The sequence below is a fragment of the Zophobas morio genome, unplaced genomic scaffold (genome assembly GCF_036711695.1).
Source record: "Zophobas morio isolate AGI-343-1 ecotype UQ-CSIRO unplaced genomic scaffold, CSIRO_AGI_Zmor_V1 ptg000028l, whole genome shotgun sequence".
Taxonomy (NCBI): Eukaryota; Metazoa; Arthropoda; class Insecta; order Coleoptera; family Tenebrionidae; genus Zophobas; species Zophobas morio.
Genome location: NW_026972133.1, coordinates 4,800,323 through 4,818,550, shown reverse-complemented (window position 1 = coordinate 4,818,550; position 18,228 = coordinate 4,800,323). Strand labels below are relative to the sequence as shown.

The following is an 18,228-nucleotide window of genomic DNA, read 5'->3' as shown; positions in this document are numbered from 1 at the left end:
AAAACCGGCACGGGTGCGGTGGCGACTCATTTTTCTTTTTTCAAGTCGAAACGGGTTATGAACAATCGCTTTGCCCTGTTTTAGCACTTTCGGCACGAACAGAGGCAATCGAGTCGAAGTTCTCTGCACTTGATTTACTTTTTGGCGGGGAGTGTTGTGGCGGTCGTTATCGTGCACATACGCTACTTGCAACGTGTTGTATCGATTTCGACCCGTGTTGTGCACGGGTTTTTTTCTCTCGGTCGTTTCTTTGTGGATGTTATCTTTATGACCGATCTTTACTTCGAAACTGCTCCAATAAGCGTTAAACTTTTTCCCGGCGGTGGTGAAATTAGAGTAAACTTTCATTTGATGTGGTTTTCGGCCAAGAACGGAGCCGGAAGTTGGAAAGGTTCGTACTTGGCCATAACATAAATTGGAAGTTTCCTCTTAGGGTCCCGGTATTGAGCAATTTATCTGTCCGAGTAAATAATTGGGGGACGTAAAGATGGACCATTCCGCTTACAAACACCCGATAAATGGTGTACCACCGTCATTTCGAATGATACGTCAAAGTTGACCACCTGAAGGAAATGAAAACGCCCGCTCCCAACAAAAACGGGCTTAATTATGAGTTTTTACAACGCAATTTCATACCATTATTCACAAATCCGGTCGTAAAATAGAGCCGGTGTGGGTACTTACATGTCAGTATTTCGACGGCGTATTTAAACGCTAATGGACGAGTGAAATATGACATCTGGCTCGTAAAATTTACGTACGCGGCTTAAATACGAGGCGAAACAAGTGCCGGCAATAGCGCAAAGCTCAAACCCTAAAAATTCGTTTAATTAGCGAACGCGACAACTCGGGGATAGTTGTGCCGGAAGCGTTTCCACCTCCCGTGGTGTTAATGCCTCCATTATCAACGGACCTAATTTATTTTGGAAATTTATTAGCGACAGAAAAACTAAATGTCACGTTGTAAACCGTAGCGGAGGTGCGCCCGATTAATGGCGCAGTCGGTGGGATAGTCGCCAATTTTTCTTCCACGCCGGCTGCTGGAATTCGGCGGCGGCAATATTCCCAGCACGCTTAACGCGGATGTACGAAACGTTTAGTGCTCTCACATGTCATCCGATAAAGGGTAGCTCGCGACGTGCTACGCCCTCGGAACACGCGATGGCAGTTCGATGTTTACGCGTCGTGCACACACATTTATTCGATGTCGATTCCATTATAGATAGGACCTTTGGCAAATTTCGCCGCCACTTGTTGAGCGCCCCACAATTAAGAAAGAATTAGCGAGGAGCGGGTTGAAAAATCGTCATTTTCGGCGTCAGTATCGACGAGGAGCGGGAATTCGGAATGCGCCGATAAAATTCCTCGAACGTTTTCTGGTTAAGTACTGGCATCCGCAAATTTACAACCGAAGTTTCAGACCGAACGCTGCACCGTGGCCTTTTAGGTCGCGGGAGTGATGGGTTTCGGCCTCCGAGAGAAAAACGAAAGGGTTTTGGGAGGGAGAATTATTTCCGTACTTACCTCGAAATATATTTAAGCATAATTTCAATAATAACTTGTCCATCACGATTCTAACACCGCTGAAGAGCAAACAATAATAAACGAAAACTTTGTGCGCCCTCGGGGAATCTAAACAGTTCGAAAACGCCCACGGTAAACAATACCTCAGACATCTGGGCGTCTAATACAGGCAATATTTTCTAGAAAAACAAATTGTTCAACTTCTGTTTTTGTTGTGGGTCGAATTTGGCACGACGTGCCGCCACAACACTCCCTTATCAAAAGTAAATAAATCGTGCGACCTAGTGTGCGTTAGAAAATCAATTCTGTTTGAAAATCGCAGCCACGTATTTTCGATTTCGTCCCACATTAACTCTAGAACGAATAAAAATTACCCTTGGCTGCAATTCCACAGGTGCTTCTATCCAGACGAGAATCCAATCGCCTTCATGGAAAAATGAACGTTCGCTTTGTAGCTTCTCATAACATTTATTAAAGATCAAACGCTGCGACCTACGCATAATTTTTTAATAAAAGCACCCCGTCCGACTTTGCATTGATGGTTGTCGGTGTCGGCCACGTGTGATTGTTTCAGAAACTCGGGGATTTCCAAGGGGTCGTGCGTTTCTTTTTTTTGGGGGGCGATCATTAGTGCTTTGTTCGAGACCCGATTTTGAGCACATTGTTGGGCGCAAAAAGGAAACTATGGCAACTGCGGGAACAATGGAGTGGCGGAAATAATAATATTGTGTGTTTTGTTAATAACAGAATCGTTGTATGCAAAAAGTGGGGAGATCTGGGACAATGGGATCGGTCACGAGGATGCGTCTGTCGGAGATTTATTACAAATTTTCCTGTCAAGATATATCGTTTCTGGTTGTATTGGAAGTGGCGGCGGGCGATATTAAAAATTGGTGGATGCGCCGGGATTTAAGTTTCCACGTCACGTTTATTAGGTGAAAGGTCAGAACTGAGTCTGTTTGCTGACCCACATTCTGCGCGGTGGTTTAACTTTATGGATTTGTTATAAAATAGGATTTAATTCGGTGTTAATTGAACGCGAAGTATCGATTTGGGTTGTGCAAGAGGGTCATCGTGTCTGCGTTATCCCAGTCGATGTACAATTATCCACACTGCCTACGCAAAGTTCGTAATTTGTGTCGTTATGGAATCACTGACGTATTCGAACAAATATAAAAGGGTCTGGATTGCATAAGTCCGCTCTTCGTAGGAAGCACGTATAAATATACTAGCAGAGTTCTAAACCGGTTTTTTTATTCGCACGTAACCTTTTCGGAAAACGATGACTTTGAATTTTTATTGACACGACAAAATTAAGTGCCGTCGCAACTGCCGTCGCAACATAACTTAATAAAAATGTAAATTTTATTTATTACTTTATCCATAGACATTAAGTTTGACCACAGGACGTGCGTTGCGTCAGAAAGTGTTAAGAAGTTTTATGCGAGGGAGCGGAAATCTTTTCGTTTTTTTAAGGCGTACTCCAATCTGAGCCGAAAGGAGAAACCGCAATATATAATATATATCACGAAATAATTTTCACGAGATTTTTCAGTTCAACGGACAATTGTTACGAAGCATGTAGGAAGACCATGAGCAACTCTTAAGTGGTTTAGAAGTTTCGTTGTAGAAATATTCGAAAATTGTGTCTTTAATGGAAACGACCTCCCACTCCTGTATTAAATTTCGTGGAGAGTGGTGGGCGTGGTCAGCATGTAGCTATCGATGTAAAGCCGCAAGCAAACAAGCGCGTTTCAAATAAGACTAATGTAGCCGTATTTTGCGATGACGTCATCAGTTGTCTGGTGGGGAGCAGTGAGCCGATTTCGGTTCAACTTTCCAACCTTAAAGTCCACTCGAAATTTCAAACTAATCGATGTTTCCGAAGTTATTTGTAATAAAACTGCCAAGAAGAGACAAATCGACGACAACAGAACGCGAAACTCGAGTGCAATACTTCCCTTAGTCGGCCAATGGTGAGCGTCTCGTTTTTCCCACCCCAATTGGACGAATCATCCCCGAACCGTTCCTCCCGCCCACGCCGACTCGGAATTAACAAAATTATGTATCGGTGCGCCGAAGTCACCCTAAATCACAGACTTCGTCACCCTCCGTTCCGACCTATTACTATCACTAGGTGTTAAATGCAGATAGATGGCGCCGTAAAAGCGTCTAATATCTCCCCTCATTGTTAATGCAACGTCGGCGGTCGTGTCGGTGTGTAATATAGCGTCGATTCCCACCCCCGAACCCACCCCCGAAGACCGGACAAAAACCCAATTTCAATGTGCCCCCTTCGCTCTCGCACATCACAAAGTGGATGATGTCGAGCGTCCGTATCGTGTCGGAATCGAATGTAAACCAAGATGACAGGGCGAAATTGGAACCGCCTCACCTGCCGCCGAGACGCCTCTGCTAATTATATTTATACCTGCGGCGGGTCTAAGATTAGACTCCAATAAGACATGTCGCTTTTTTTTAAAACGTTACTATTCGAGTCTCGACTGCCGCCTCGGGTCTGCCCGTTGAATAATGAAAAATGTGGAGATCTACGGCAAACTAATTAACAGTCGGGGGCGGTTTTAACTGGAATCGAGGCAAGATCACGACGAAATTATTTAAAACGCTCGTCCGGTCCGGCCGGGGGCGGCGGGTCGGATCCACCCGACTTGAACAAATAATATCCGGAGAGGCTGCGGTCGCAGAATATAATGTGTGTACAAGGTTTTCTTGATATTTTAGGGTGGAATTGTGCTCTTGTAGGGGTTCGAGGACTCTCATCTCGGCGTGTTGCGGAATTGAGCGGAGGTATTTTCAAAAAAAAAAAAAGAAATTAATTTTAAGTGAGTGGCGGTTGTTATGGAAGCGCGGTTTCGGTTTTTCGGCGTGGAGAGACAATTTCGGTGTGGGTGGGCGTTATTTTGTGCGAATTTGACGACAATGTTTGTGTGAGTGTAGTTAAAATTGGTTTTCAGATTCAGGAGTAATGTAATTTGGACTTGATAAAAAAATTAAGGGTGCTGACGCAATAAGCTAAATTTGGTGGATGCGCCGGGATTTGTTCCCTCGTCAACTTGTTTACTTTATTTAACCAAAGTTTTAATGAAAGAGGATCGTGAAAGATTGTTTTTAATTCGAAGCGTTTGCAGATTTCTCGGTCTGAATTGTGTGTGTAATCTTTGCGAAGATGTCTCTTAATTTTTCTCAGAGTGTTCTTTGTGTACCTCTCGCGCTGTCTCCCCCGCAAAAACGAGCCCATTCTCCGGATTCATCCTCTCGTCTCAAAGACATTTACGATATGACATTTTTTTCGAGTGCTCGGAATTACGCATTCGCTTCTGATCGGTCGTTCGCAAGACGACGAACTTATTGTATCGGAAATGTACAACTGGAAATATGATTTTTTTCCCGTCGTTTCCAGTATCTGCGCCGTGTAACGACACTCCCGCCGCTCCTAAAATGCGCATTACGAAATCCAGGACGTAATCCGCGCCTCGACTTAATAGAAAACGTGGCGGCCACGGTCCGGGAAAGGGAAGAAAAAATTGCGTGGCTCGGATCCACTCGCCAGATAACAAAAGTTCGGACGTGATTATGGCTTATTAAACTTCCGGTAAACGGACGAAAATATGGCAGTCTCGTTGTTTGCTCTTCTTTCTGTTTGTTCGCAACGTCTGGAATTATCTACTTTTATCGTGGAAGACTCGAGGGAAAAATGTTTATTACGTCCACTAAGTGCGGCCTGATAAATGTCTGTTGATACTTCTCCCGGAGTCGTGTTATTTTATTAGGGGCTCTCACGGGAGCCCGGCGGCGGCGATTTTTTTCAGGCGCGGAGGCGGCATCAATCAATTGTGCAGGATGCAGCGGTTCCCGGGGCGGCGTTTAATTACCATTATCGCGTAATCGTGGATTCTTTCCGGAGCATCAGATACAACAAAGGAATGTATTATTGATGGGAAAGCTATCGATTCGCTCCCTTTCGGTCGTTTGGAAATTCCCGAAATGTTACGGGTCGCAGCGGGAGCCCGGCATCACCCCGAATTTTTCCCAAGCGAGAACGTCGTCTTTGACGCCATTATATAATCACATTATTACACACGACGGCTTCCTCCTGTCACTGATTTCGAGCGAAATTACCGTCAATTAGCTAAATTGTGTCAATTAACGCGAACAAAGGCATTCGACGTGCTCTAAGCTTTTTCCAAACGGCGCGCTTCCGACCCAAGTTTCGTTTTTTCCAGAGAATAGTTGGGAGATAAAGGGCCTTACGAGGTATTACTCCCGACTCTTTTTAATTGCCTCGAGTTTCGGTACGCGAAGTAAGCCGCTCGGTGCCGATAATGGAAAAGTTGCGAGAGTTTCCGATCCAGAATTTGGGGTTCGGGTCGAGCGGTTTCTGCCAGCAGATGGCGAGAACTTGTTTCGCCATAAGTGTCGTACATAATTTTATCGCTGACATTTATATCACTGCTTTAATTTACTCCAAGTTCGGAATTCGCGCGGGCTTCATTTCGCCAGAAAACACCGTTTGTTATACTTAGAATACAATTTTCCGAAATAATTTCGCACATTAGGTAAATTACCGAACTTCATGTGGTTTATTAGCGAAGTTTGCACGCTAGTTTGTCAACAATTAACCGCGCCGGAGTCACGCCGAAGCCATTACGCCGCCCCTTTTTTGCCACGCCACTCCGTCCTGGATCGTACGATCAAACGGTGGACCAGAAGCCCCGCTACGACTACACACGTTTCGGAGTTGTTTACGAAAACAACTTACTGTTCTTTTGAAGTATTAGTCGAATGCGAACGTTTCGTGGGGCTGAAGCGTTTGATGTGGGTCGCGACATGTAATCCATCGCAGGAGCCCGTAGGTGTGACGAGATCGAATAATATCGTCTGCGGTAGGTAATACCCTTAAAAATCGGGCTTAGACAAGTAATCTCGTGGCGTTCTGCAGAATAAACGGGTTGAGTGTGACGCGTGTTTTATTTCTTGATGAATTTTGGATTTTGCGCCGTTAAACAAGAGGAAGCAGTTTTGTGTCCAGACGAATCCGCGGGGAAATCTCCTTAAAATCACGGCCTAATTCGGTCGGTATAACTACGGTTTCGCGAATATCTTATTCAATTATCGTGAACGTGCATAATTCGGAGGGAGGAAGTGGTGAGGGTCGGCGAAAGCGGGATTTTCTGCCAACAATTTATTTTGCTACGATGGAGAGCTACAGTCGGTAGGAATCCTCGGTCTCAACTAGCTACACTTATATTACACAACATATAAACATTTCATTTAAGTATTAGATACTGATTGAAAGCATTTTTTCCCCCATTTCCGGTTCGGTGAACCGTGTTAACTTAACACTAATTTTATCACAATAAGATCAGTGCAATGTGGCTCGAGAAGCGTCAACTTTGACCCGTCCGCGTCAGAGAAACGTGTCCCCGACACCCACTCATTTCGGCACTTTCACCTGTCACCTGTGCGGTCTCCAGGCGGTTTTGCGGTATTTGCACGTAAGCACCTTCTTGAAGGCCTGCCGGAAGACCTTGTTGAAAATCGTGTAGAAAATCGGATTCACCATCGAACTGGCGTACCCCAGCCACGTCACCAGCTGCACCACCCAGTTGTCTAAATTCTTGTCGCACTCGGAACAGAACGCCGGCAGAAGGTTCAGTATGAAAAACGGCGCCCACAGGATCACGAACGTGAAAAACACCACACCCAGCACCTTGGTGGCCTTCTGCTCCAGGCGGATGATCCGGCCGTGACGCGACGAGTTCCTCGAGATCACGCTGGAGTTGCGCGAGTGGTGCGAGCGGACGCTCTTCGCCGTGGTCGAAACGTTGTTGCAGTTGTACCTCTGGAGCAGACACGGCGACGACGGGTTCTTCCCCTTGTCCTTCAAAGTCGACACGCTGTGGCCGTTCTGGCGCAACGTCGCCGACCGCCTCAGCAGAAGCGGAGTCCTCTGGGTCGACCCCGCGCCGCTCAGGATCGTGGTTTTCGTGTTCCCGAAGCTGGACCCTGCGAACAAAGCGCGTGAGAAGCGTAAGCTGCGCCTAACCGCGTACGCTCGTACGCGGTAAACACGGGTCGGGACCGCGAAGCTCGGTTTCTCTCACCTCTGCGATGGCTCCTCCGCGACTCCCACGTCACCACGATGTTGTTCGGGGAGGAGTCGGCGCTGCCCTTGCTGCCGCGGCTGCGGATGGACTTCTTGAGCGGCGAGGCCGCCGGCTTGTCCACGTCGAGGGTGAGCTTGCCCGTCGTCGGGATGATCTTGACTTCGGCGGGTTTCGGAGGCGGCGACTTGTCGGATTGCTTGTCGCCGAAGTAGGGGCAGGTGCACGGCGGCGGCAGCGGGAACGGCGAGCTCTCCGTGGGTTCGGACGACAGCTCGGAGGAGGCGTCCGACGAGCGCACGTCGTGGAAGCTCGAGCCCCGCTTGCGCCATCTCGGCGAGGGGCTCTCGTCGCGCGTGTCGCCCTCGTGGAAGGTGGAGGCTCGGCGCCGCTTCGACGTCCACGGGGAGCCTTCCGGCGTTAATAGCGACGAGTGGGAGTCGGCCAGGCTGTCGGTGCTGCGTTCGCCCGAGCTGATAAATCACCGTTGCATTAATTTTGAGTTCGCGTGTCTCGGGTTTTTAATTGCATAATGAGGGGTCCGTCGTACGGCAGAGATAGGTATCTGGAGGAAGCGGTGATTTGTTTCGTAATAAAATTGTTTTTTGACCGGGATCGCTCGCGGGGTATCGATTTCGGGCTCCTCGAGTTAATTTTATTCGGGAAAGGGAGCGCGGAGTTCCTATATGCTCTTGAATGACAGAGTTAATTTGACTTTCAGATACGGCTTTCTAGGTTGTATTAATTTTAGATTGTCGTGTATAGTGTTTCAGACGATGCAGAACGAGCGGTTTTTGCTCGATTAACGACGGACGACGCAGGGAGAGTAACGATTTGTTTAATAATAAAACCGCTCGTTCGGTTAATAACGACCGTGTCGGAGTAGTCCATTTGAATATTCGATTGTGCGGTGCATTTCTGTGCCGGATTTTGGAGCTATCAAGCGACTAATTGTGTTTTGATTCGGTGCGGTAATTACCCGATGAGCCCGAGGTAAACATCGCCGCATCCGCGGAACAAAGGATGCGAACCGAACGGCTTAATGTGCCTGCGGAACGAGGGAAGGTGCCACTCGCAATAGGAATAACGAAAGCGGACGGAATTGCTTTCTTTTGTGGGACTGTCGCCGCGGAAGCAATTTTTAACGTTATTGCAACATGAATAATCGAACGTGGACCCCCGGAGTGAGACCCAGTTACCTGATTTTCAACGAAGGTGCGGCTTTGGGGGAAGCCCCGAGGTGCGACGCCGCTTCGAGACCCCGGGATAGCTTGAGCATCTCGGCCCCGAATTGACCCAGCGCCGACATGGTGCACGGCGTGGGTTCGGTTTCCTGGATCCAGAGCTCGTGGGTGTCTATGGTGGTGAGCTCGGTGTCGGTCGAGGCGGCCGAGTGGTGGGCGTGCTGCGGAGTCGACTGCTTGCTGGCCTTGGTGGCGTTAAGGAGCTTCCTCCAGGTGCATCGACGCTCTGGAAACACCACCGATGTACCTTCAAGTAGTGACATTAGAGAGTCGTCTGTCTCACCTAGGGCCGTCGTCGGTCCACCCATCCAGTTGCTGGACCAGTCCGGAGTCCCGAGGTTCTGGCGCTGCTGGGCGAGAAGACGGACCGTGAGGGCGTAAGTGACGAGCATCACCAGCAGCGGGATGTAGAAGCAGATAATGGAGCCGATGAGCTTGTACAGCGGATCGGGGATCTGGCACGTGCCGTCGATGATGAGGGAGTCCTGGTCCTGCAGCACGACGACCGTAAAACTCACGTGAATAAACTACGAGGATTCAGTACCTGGGAGTACATGAGGCTCAGGGGTAGGCTCATCGCTATCGACAGCAGCCAGACGAAGACGATTTTGAGGATGACGCGGCGTCTGGATTTGTTCCTGCCGAACTTCATCGGGTAGCTGAGGGACAGGTATCGGTCGACGCTGATGGTGCACAGATGCATTATCGAGGCCGTGCAGAACAACACGTCTAGACATATCCAAGCGAGGCAGTAGATCGAAGGCAGGGGAAAGTAACCTGAAAGAAATGTCGCATTAAACCGGCATTCTTGTTTGACGGATACACGTGCACGCGTGTGATCACAGCGGAATACGTTTAATTAAAAATCCCGGCGTTGTGGTTCGAGAGCAGCTTTTACAGCACAGCATCTCTAATTTGTATGGGTTTCCGCTAAGATAATTTCATTTGGCGCCGGGGAACGGAACAACAATGCTTTTATTCGAAGTAACGACAGAAGTGGTGCACAGTTTTTTTGCCGGAACAACTGACGCTTCCCTGCTTATTATGCCATTTCTCGAGGGGGCATTAGCATAAGCGAATCGAGAAAGAAGGTGAAAAGCTCCGAGATTTCAAAACAAAGACGTCCGAAGGGTTCGGATGCACGTAACCGCAATTCCCATTTTCCGGCGATCGCACAACGAAAGTAGTTTGTCTTTTTTGATTCGAGGAAATTGCGGGCCGGGATCGCGGTCCCAATTACGGGGTCACCACCATCGACTTGCTTGTTATTAAGTGTTGCAGCAATAATAATCCGGGCCAGCTGTCGGCGGTCATAAACCGAAACCGGCCCAGCTTCCCACAGCTCCGGATTCATTTTAAGCCCCAATCAATTTAATCCCATGGGCTTCCGTCCGACTTTATTACGTCACTAATCAGGAATCGGCGCTCGTTAAGGCATATAATGGGATTAAATTATGACGCTGTCGTTATTTGTACGAGGTTGTCAAATACACGGTCGCGTCGCCGGAAGTTGTTTTTTTTTTTGTTTGTGTCGGTCGGCGGGCCAAGAATCAAGACCTCGTGGAAAGAATAAATCTCTGATTAAATTGATCCGTAATTAATCTGAAACGGATTAAGTTCAGGACTTTTTCGGTTTTTTTCTTTTGCAGAAACGAAGCTAATTAATTTAAACGAATCTTGAAGAGCAATTTGGACGAGGGCGTGGGCAAAGAAAAAAAGTTTCGTTGGGGGATTCGGCTGTTATTAATTTTTGATTGGACGGAGAAGGGTAAACAAAATTGGATCGAATTAATAGGGTACGTCGGCGCTTTAATCTAGGATATTTTAATGGGGGGAAGTGCAGCAGCAGCAGCGATTAGGTCAATATTTATACCCTAGCCGAGTCATCGTCGTGCGGAAAAAGCGAGCCGTTATAGCGTCGAAGTTGTAGTAGCTGCGGTAATTGCCGCTAAAAGGATAATGAAACGTTTGATAAACGCAACTCAATTATTGTTTATTTATAGACAAAATTCGTGAGTAAAAATGTAACGAGCCGAACAAACAGATCGAACTCGACCGTTTGATTAACCCATTGTGCGCTTGATCGATTAATCAAACAAGCGGGACCCAATTATCCTGGGTCCGGCAACGTCGCAGGACTGTTAAGTCCTCGATTGAACGGCACCGGATTTAAATTCCGGACGCGTTTTCCGAAAGGTCGCGGACTTCGCGTCTTGAGGGAAAAATGGACCCACCGTGCAGAGGGAGTTTATGACCCTCCAGGAGCGACGGAATTTGAAACTGAAGGTGAAGGGCCACTTGCGACGAGAGCGCGAATCAATTTGCGTGTGCATTTGGCCGTCTCCGTCGAGAGGGCTCCGGATATTGCTGAGACGTACGGAAAGTCGAGTGCATCGAAGGAGTGGAAGGAGTTCCAATTATGAGTCCTTTCTGGTTTTATAAAGGCATCCGCGCTCTCGCTTTATTGCTCCCGATAATGGATGCAGTAATTGGGTTAATTTGTTTTTGCATCGGTTTTTACGGACGAGGGACGTTTCCAGATGCATCGGGAATCGATACTCGGGGGGCGATGTGATGTGTGTGCGGCGGCGGCTCAAAGGAGGGTCGTGAGGTCGTGATTTTCTCGTTAGATTCGGAAAACTATTCATAGATTTCGGATCGAGCTTTCTTGTTGATTTTCCAATTTGAGACGGCAATTTGCAACCGACGGCTTCTTAAATAATAACCGCATAAAGGAGGGCTCGTTCGATTCAAAGCCGAAACGTCCATGAAATATTTATTACCCAGGAGCTGGAGCGGCGGCAGGAAAAATTGCTTTTTATATGTTCTAAAATTTCGTTTTATAATGCCGCCGTACGCACAATACGGGGAAGCGCTTTGTATAACAATGTGAAAGTCGGGAAGGGACGAAGTGCCTCGAAAACTACCATCGATGAAAACTTAATTAACTAATACCATCAGGTCCGATTCGATTTTGAACGCTTAATCGGAGGACCGATCTAATATCCTTAATTTAAAACGGGGCGGTTTTTCGGCGGGCTTAATAATCTAGTCGACGCCCGAAACACACCCCAGGGAGGGAAATTTCGGGCCTGAATAGAGCGAGCGGTTTTGAGGGGATCATTTTCATTCATATTTTCTGTTTAGGCGAGCGTTTTCGCGATTTATCTTTCATTTGCCTAATTGTGGGGGTTTGTGACGGATTAGGGGCGGCTGGAGGAACATTCCTACGCAGCACCTAGGTGAAGTTCCCGCACAAAAATTCGACGCAATTAAACTTTTCCGTTCTCCGCGACACCCCCTTTCCCAAACTGAGCAACAATGATGCGTAAAAATAGCTGACGCAATCCCCGATTTTATCGCTTTCACCTCGCCGAGGAGGCGGCGTTCGCGCCGAGTTCCGCACACCTAAATTGATTCACGTCGATATGAAAAGCCCCAGCAGAAGCTCCCTAACGCACCTTGACAAATTCGGATTTCCAGTGGAAATACGACGTGAGTGTGGTTTCGCTTGCGCCGGAAAATTCATTTTTCGAGTCGTGGCACGGCGTGCTATTATGATCTCTTCCCGTGCGAAATAAGTATTCCGGCTCGTGTTTATCCTGGACAAACCTCCGAATCGGATTAAATTTTTGGGATGACGACTCGCCACCGGACTATTTAAGTTGCCGGAGCGCGGAAAGAATGCAGCACTCGGGTTCGGTTTGCTCCGTCGGCCGCGAAATTTAATAGAACTCGACGGAAGCTCCGGAGAGCCAGCCGAAAGTTTGCCTTGGGATTTGCGGCGTTGTAGTCCGTGCATAAGCGGTGCAGCGACCTTTCTGGCGATGCGTCCGAGCGGATAAATTGAAGCTCGCGCACAGTACAGTCGCCCCCAAGTGTCTGCGTAAATCGCACATAACGCCCGAATTTTGCAGCACACTTCCAAATTACCGCTTCATCGAGCGCACGTTTGTTGATCTGCATAAGCTGAACAGTCGCATTAAAATCCAAACGGGCGTTAAATCGCGGTATCAGATTCGGCCGGCATGGCGATAAAGTCATAAAATCTTTGCGCGGTTTGTGCGTGCACGTTGCTGCTAATGAAGCGATTTCGTATGTTGTTGTTGTAATTTGTTCAATATTGACTCGATGCGGCTGGAATTGTAGTTATAAGCACCCATACAAACACGACTCGGCTTTGTTAAAGCGGGGTGGATATTATTTGAACATTACGCGAAAAATTTACGGGAGTGCGTACGGGAAGTTTCTACACCATTAACTTTTTAAACGGCCATCCGTTACGATACGGTGGAAACAAGCGGGTTTAGATCAGATCCAGTAGCTCGATAGGCAGATAATGAGATAATCGCTTAACAGACAGTTAATCTCGGGAACAGGGGGGCTTAAGGATTTTTGAGCGGACGTATCGATCGCGGAAATTTGACGTGCAGGTGAAGAATGGAGCGCCAAGGAGGCGGTTAATATTTGGCCGGATCGGGTCGGGTTTCGCTCGTGCGTTTTGTAAAACAGAGTCGCTTTGGGTGTTGAATGTCGCATTACGTTCGCTTTATGTTGTACGAATGGCGCAGCCGGTGGGATTTCGGCTAGTTTGCGTTTTGGTTGTTGGCCTTTTAATTACCGCCTGATGAAGCTTGTCGGATAGTTCATCATGTTCGTGAGCCACCTTTTCCGACGGTGTTTTAAAACTCGATTAACTCCTATTTTTACCAGGATCGTTTATTCAGCAGCGTGGTTTCGATCGATCCTAGCGAAAATAGACGGGATCAATCCGTCCAGTCGATAAATTTCCATTTGCAGCGATTTTATTGTTTCGAGTGGATCAGCCGCAGGAAATTGAAACGGGACTAATATTCGAACGGGTTCTGAATGGATGCAGCGATTAATTCCTGCGTGGGCCGTTTTTTCGTGGGTGTGCGATAGTGCGTTTGATCCGGGGTATTACGGTCATATTTCAAAGCGGCTCTGGCTAGTGTTGAGATGTTTGCGGAGAGGAGCGAGGATTAATTGCCTGGAACTCCATTTCGGAGAGCGGTTATTGTTTCCGATGCACTTTTTGTTTCGTGGGGGTCGCACAATGGGAGAGAAAATAGCGTCGACGGTATATATAAAGAATTTCCGTTTCTTGAGGCAGACCTTAATATCGATCACGATCCGTACAATAAGGTGGACGAAGATAAAGCGGGCGTTTGCGGAGCACTAATTGTTCGTGCAGGTGAAATCAAGTTTGGCGGCTTTTTCGGCGGAATTTCGTAAACGCGTTAATTTCTCTCATTTCGCCCGTAAGAATTTGCCTAACCACCCCATCAAGCTCAATTTCCGAGCTTCTGTGAAGGCGTCGTCGTTATTTATGCCACCCTCCGAATAATCCGAGCCGCGATTAAATAATAATCAAAACGTCGATAACTCCGCTTACGACAAATTTGAATAATTAATCCGAGTTAATAATAACGATGTTTGGAACGAAACACGTTTAACGCGCGAGAATTAACTTTTTTTCCTCCGGAAGAATCCGGCCGCGGTCGCCTGAAATAATAATCCGTGTTCCATTCACTCCGTCACGTAAAAATAACCCTCATTATGAATTATTTTTCTCATCGATTTTCTTTCGTTTTTTTTTAATTTCTCCTTTCTTGTTTCAGGTGAGTGGATCCCGGTCGGACGCACGTATCAAAGAGGGTCTGTTTGATTCAATTAATTCTTATTTGCCTTCGCGGCTCCTTAATTCCGTTCATTAGGACACGATTTACATACAAATTGGCGTGAAAGTCGACAAATAGACTGCTACAACGACAATCGAATTTCGCGAGTTCGCGCCAATTAAGACGAATCAAAAAACGAATTTTTAATGATCTTATTTACGAGTCGCGGGGGGCGGCGGAAGTGGAACGTTTTCTTGGAAAAATTAACGAACCGACGGACGTTTAAATAGTGATAAGCGAATCGATAGCACTGCGAACAGACCGTGCAAGGCACGGGGCTAATTATTACGAATTCGGAGTCCAATCGAGGGGGAAATGGCAATCTGTTCGGAACGACGCGGAGGAGGATCGTAGACACGTCTTAAATTCGGCGAGGTGTGCACTCTAACTGCGAAAAAGCAAAAATAGATGCCTTCGACACGCCGAGACAGCGTCTCTGTAAGCTGTTTATTGACTCGTCGGTACGTAAATATAGCTCTATTATGCGACGAGAAAAATCCGAAAAGTTTCCCAACGAAATGAGATCAAATCTGAACGGTGTTTTGCCAACCGTGCGAAATATGTTTACGAGAATCCTCCTCTTTTTTTTTTTTCTTCTTTGAGTTATGGAGGATTTCGAGGTGACCGAGCGACAGTCATGAATGGGACGCCAATTAAGGACGTCCACGGAATCGATTATTCCGTGACGGTCGGTCTCAAAGCGCAAAGTGCACTCGCGAACCTCTTGAATGACGTTATTGCATTGATCGCACGAAACAGGACACTCGAGAGCTTTCCACCGCTAATTTTTAATCTAATAGTGGGATGGCTTTTTATTTCAGTCGGATTACAGTGTCGCCGTGATTTATCGCCGAGCGAACATTAGAGTGCACGCTTGCATGAATGAGGTTTTAGCGGTGACGTTTCCAGGGCTTCGAATAATTGAAAAAGCATCGCCGCTGAATGGACGCAAATCTGGGGTCTCGCATATTAGAAACGACTCGCTGGAGGCTCTTTGCCACTAGTTTAGGCCGGGTTCATAAAGGGTCTTTGTTTGGATTCGAACATGTGCTGCCGTAATCTACAGTGTATTGTAGCTAATTACTACGACACCGATTGCCCCTTCGTGTACCCTCCGCAGTTCCGCATTTAAATTCCAGTTTTTGCGTCGTGCGAAACACTCACAATCGCCCCCAAGTGTCTGCGTTAATCGCGCACAGCTCAAAAACGCCCCCGCCGATTGCATTCAAATTTGGTGAATGCACTCTGCGTTATGAATTCGTCACGTTGCTGCAAATATTTGCGCCTTCATAGAACGAGTTTCTCTTGTGCAGTCGCCCCCAAGTGTCTGCGTCAATCGCGCGTAGTTGAAAAGCGCCTCTGTTCTGGGTGGTGGAAACGTCACATATATTAGCGTCTCCGTCGAACGGGATCCCCTTATCGCGTCCACGACAGCAGGAAATATGCGCCGTAAGCAACCGTCGCTGCCGTTCTCGTTGTCGCGCTAGCCCGTTTAATTTTTCGCTTTTAATATTAATGTCGGCCGCTATCGCTCCCCGGAGCCCCGGATCGCCACTGTAAATCCTGTACGGTATTACGTCCCATAATTTCCGGCGGAAGACGGATTACGCCGGCAGTGTCCAGCGAAAACCGCGCGAATTCGGGGCGTTCGCGACGTCTCGCGATCGATTAAAGAGATTAGCGGCTAATGCGGACCTCTGATGTATAATAATCTCGTTGGCTTGCGACTACTTTGCTCTCGCACGCGCGAGATTTATAAGTGAACGTATCTAACGCACGACCGCAAAACGCTCGAAGAGACGGATGAGCGGGATCACGGCTGAGGCGAGCAATTTAGCGGTAATCTCTACGAGAAGATTTCTTCGTCGAGCAAAGCGTCGCCGAAATCCTGCTTGGATGCGTTCGGCTTCGGTGAGAGATTTATTTAACATGTCGGAGTCGTAATGAGAATTAATACTGTCGACAGTGACGACTTATAGAGGGCGTCCTAATGCGATCGGGGAATCGCGTGCGCGATAAATCGCCGGAATGACATTATCCGTCTTGTTATCAAAGGATGGTCGGGGAAAAATCGGCGGAAGCTTCGGGAAGGTTATGGTTGTAGGCCGGGTTTCGGGATCCGAGCGTGGGTTATCTTACAAGAGAAGAAATTCTCGCAAGGTATTGTTTGCTTCGTCTGGGGAGATCGTCGACAACACGCTAACGCGCGCTTTTTTGCACGAATTAATTAGAAATTTTTGGCAAAAACAAGATGTAGGGATCGTGTTCTCCCCTTTGTCTACCCACGCGGAATTATTAACCGATGATTTTTGTTGATGCGTTTGGGGAGTTTGAAACCGCGTCTGCTGCATTTATCGGGGAACAGTTTCAAAGTTTTCCCCCGGTTTTGAGCCGACGTGAAGAACCCTCGCTCTTTTATTTAAACAATAATTGCATTCGCGCAGGGAAGTGGCGACGCCGGAAGGACCCAATCATTGTTCGTTGGAAGCTTTTAACAAAATAAATGTGCCTTAAAATGCATAGAATATGTAATGCGACGTCCCTAACCTCCCGCGCTGCAATAGTACCGATCGCATCGAACCGTCTTATCGTTCCGGATTAGTGAACAGTCGACGTCGACTTTGATCGATTGAACCTGCACACCTCCAACGGTCCCCCGGGAGTCCGCGGCACATCGTCGAAAAAACTTTACTTAATTAAACGCCCCCGGCGAAAAATCCGTCCACTTTCTCGTCGCGCCCTTTCGCGTTTTCCGGTTCTTTGTCGCCCAACAGGTGTGTGGGTTTTTCCGGGAAGAAGAAGCCCCCCGATCATTACGATTGGAAAGCCGCCATTGTTCCGGTTTAATTCCGGGAAATGTGGCGTGCGTGTGACGCGCGTCATCCTCTGTCATTTTCGAGTGTCGCTTACCCCGGATCAGGGTCAGAATCCCCAGCGGCATGACGAGGATGGCGACCATCAAGTCGGTGATGGCCAGAGACATGAGGAAGTAGTTGGTGACATTCTGGAGGCGGCGCTCCCAGCAGATGGCCAGGCAGACGAGGATGTTGCCGGCGGCGGTGCCGACGGCGAGGATGAGGGCCGACAGGGCCCACCAGTTGTTGGCGGAGTCGTCTTGGTCGGCGGCGGTGGTGTTCTTGGCGGACGCGGTGGTGTTGTAGATGATGATGGTGGCCTTGTGGTAGACGGCGGACATTTCTGAAAAGAAAAAAAGACACGGTTTTAGTTGATGGATTTCGTCGACGGGCTACTACAGTCGCCACCGAGTGTCTGCGTAGATCCGGCGTTACGTAAATGTTAGGTGTGTGGGTTGCGATAATGAGGTTCTTAAAATGTTTCAAACATGTCAAGATTTTTTCCGTGATTTATCTCCCGGTTTTTCTTCGGCCTTCATCGATCGCTCACCGATTTTGTAAAAACAAAGTACCGTATTGATTGTTGACGGCACAATATTTATTTTCGGCCAGATCGAACAAGAGTGTATTATATCTTAATCACGACAGTCTGTATATTTTATGTTTGGTTTATTTATATAAAATCTATCTGTCGGTGCTTAAGAAAATACAAGAGTCGGAGTATTTGGAAGTGTGGCCTAACTGACCTTAAGGATTTTTTCTGGATCGATGTAGTCGG

General features: G+C 47.7%; 2 protein-coding genes across 2 annotated transcripts in view; one reads left to right on the top strand and one right to left on the bottom strand.

Annotated features, from left to right (window-relative positions):
* The window catches only part of LOC135137154 (26S proteasome non-ATPase regulatory subunit 1), a 113,510-nt gene that overhangs the window by 61,808 nt on the left and 33,474 nt on the right, over positions 1–18,228 (top strand). The window lies entirely within an intron of this gene.
* On the bottom strand, positions 6,930–9,622 carry 5-ht2b (5-hydroxytryptamine (serotonin) receptor 2B). The gene is made up of 5 exons (XM_064066577.1): positions 9,438–9,622; positions 9,177–9,384; positions 8,849–9,119; positions 7,650–8,122; positions 6,930–7,551 (listed from the first exon to the last, which is right to left on the bottom strand). The coding sequence occupies exons 1-5, from the start codon at positions 9,594–9,596 to the stop codon at positions 7,001–7,003; spliced, it is 1,662 nt and encodes a 553-aa protein (XP_063922647.1). The 5' UTR covers positions 9,597–9,622; the 3' UTR covers positions 6,930–7,000.

Bases quoted from the DNA above. Each gene is read 5' to 3' on its own strand.
- 5-ht2b (XM_064066577.1), bottom strand. From the start codon at position 9,596: ATGCATCTGTGCACCATCAGCGTCGACCGATACCTGTCCCTCAGCTAC. The intron at 8,123-8,848 runs GTAACTGGGTCT...GTGATTTATCAG, and splicing joins GCACCTTCGTTGAAAATCAG to CTCGGGCGAACGCAGCACCG. The intron at 7,552-7,649 runs GTGAGAGAAACC...CTTTGTTCGCAG, and splicing joins GCGGAGGAGCCATCGCAGAG to GGTCCAGCTTCGGGAACACG.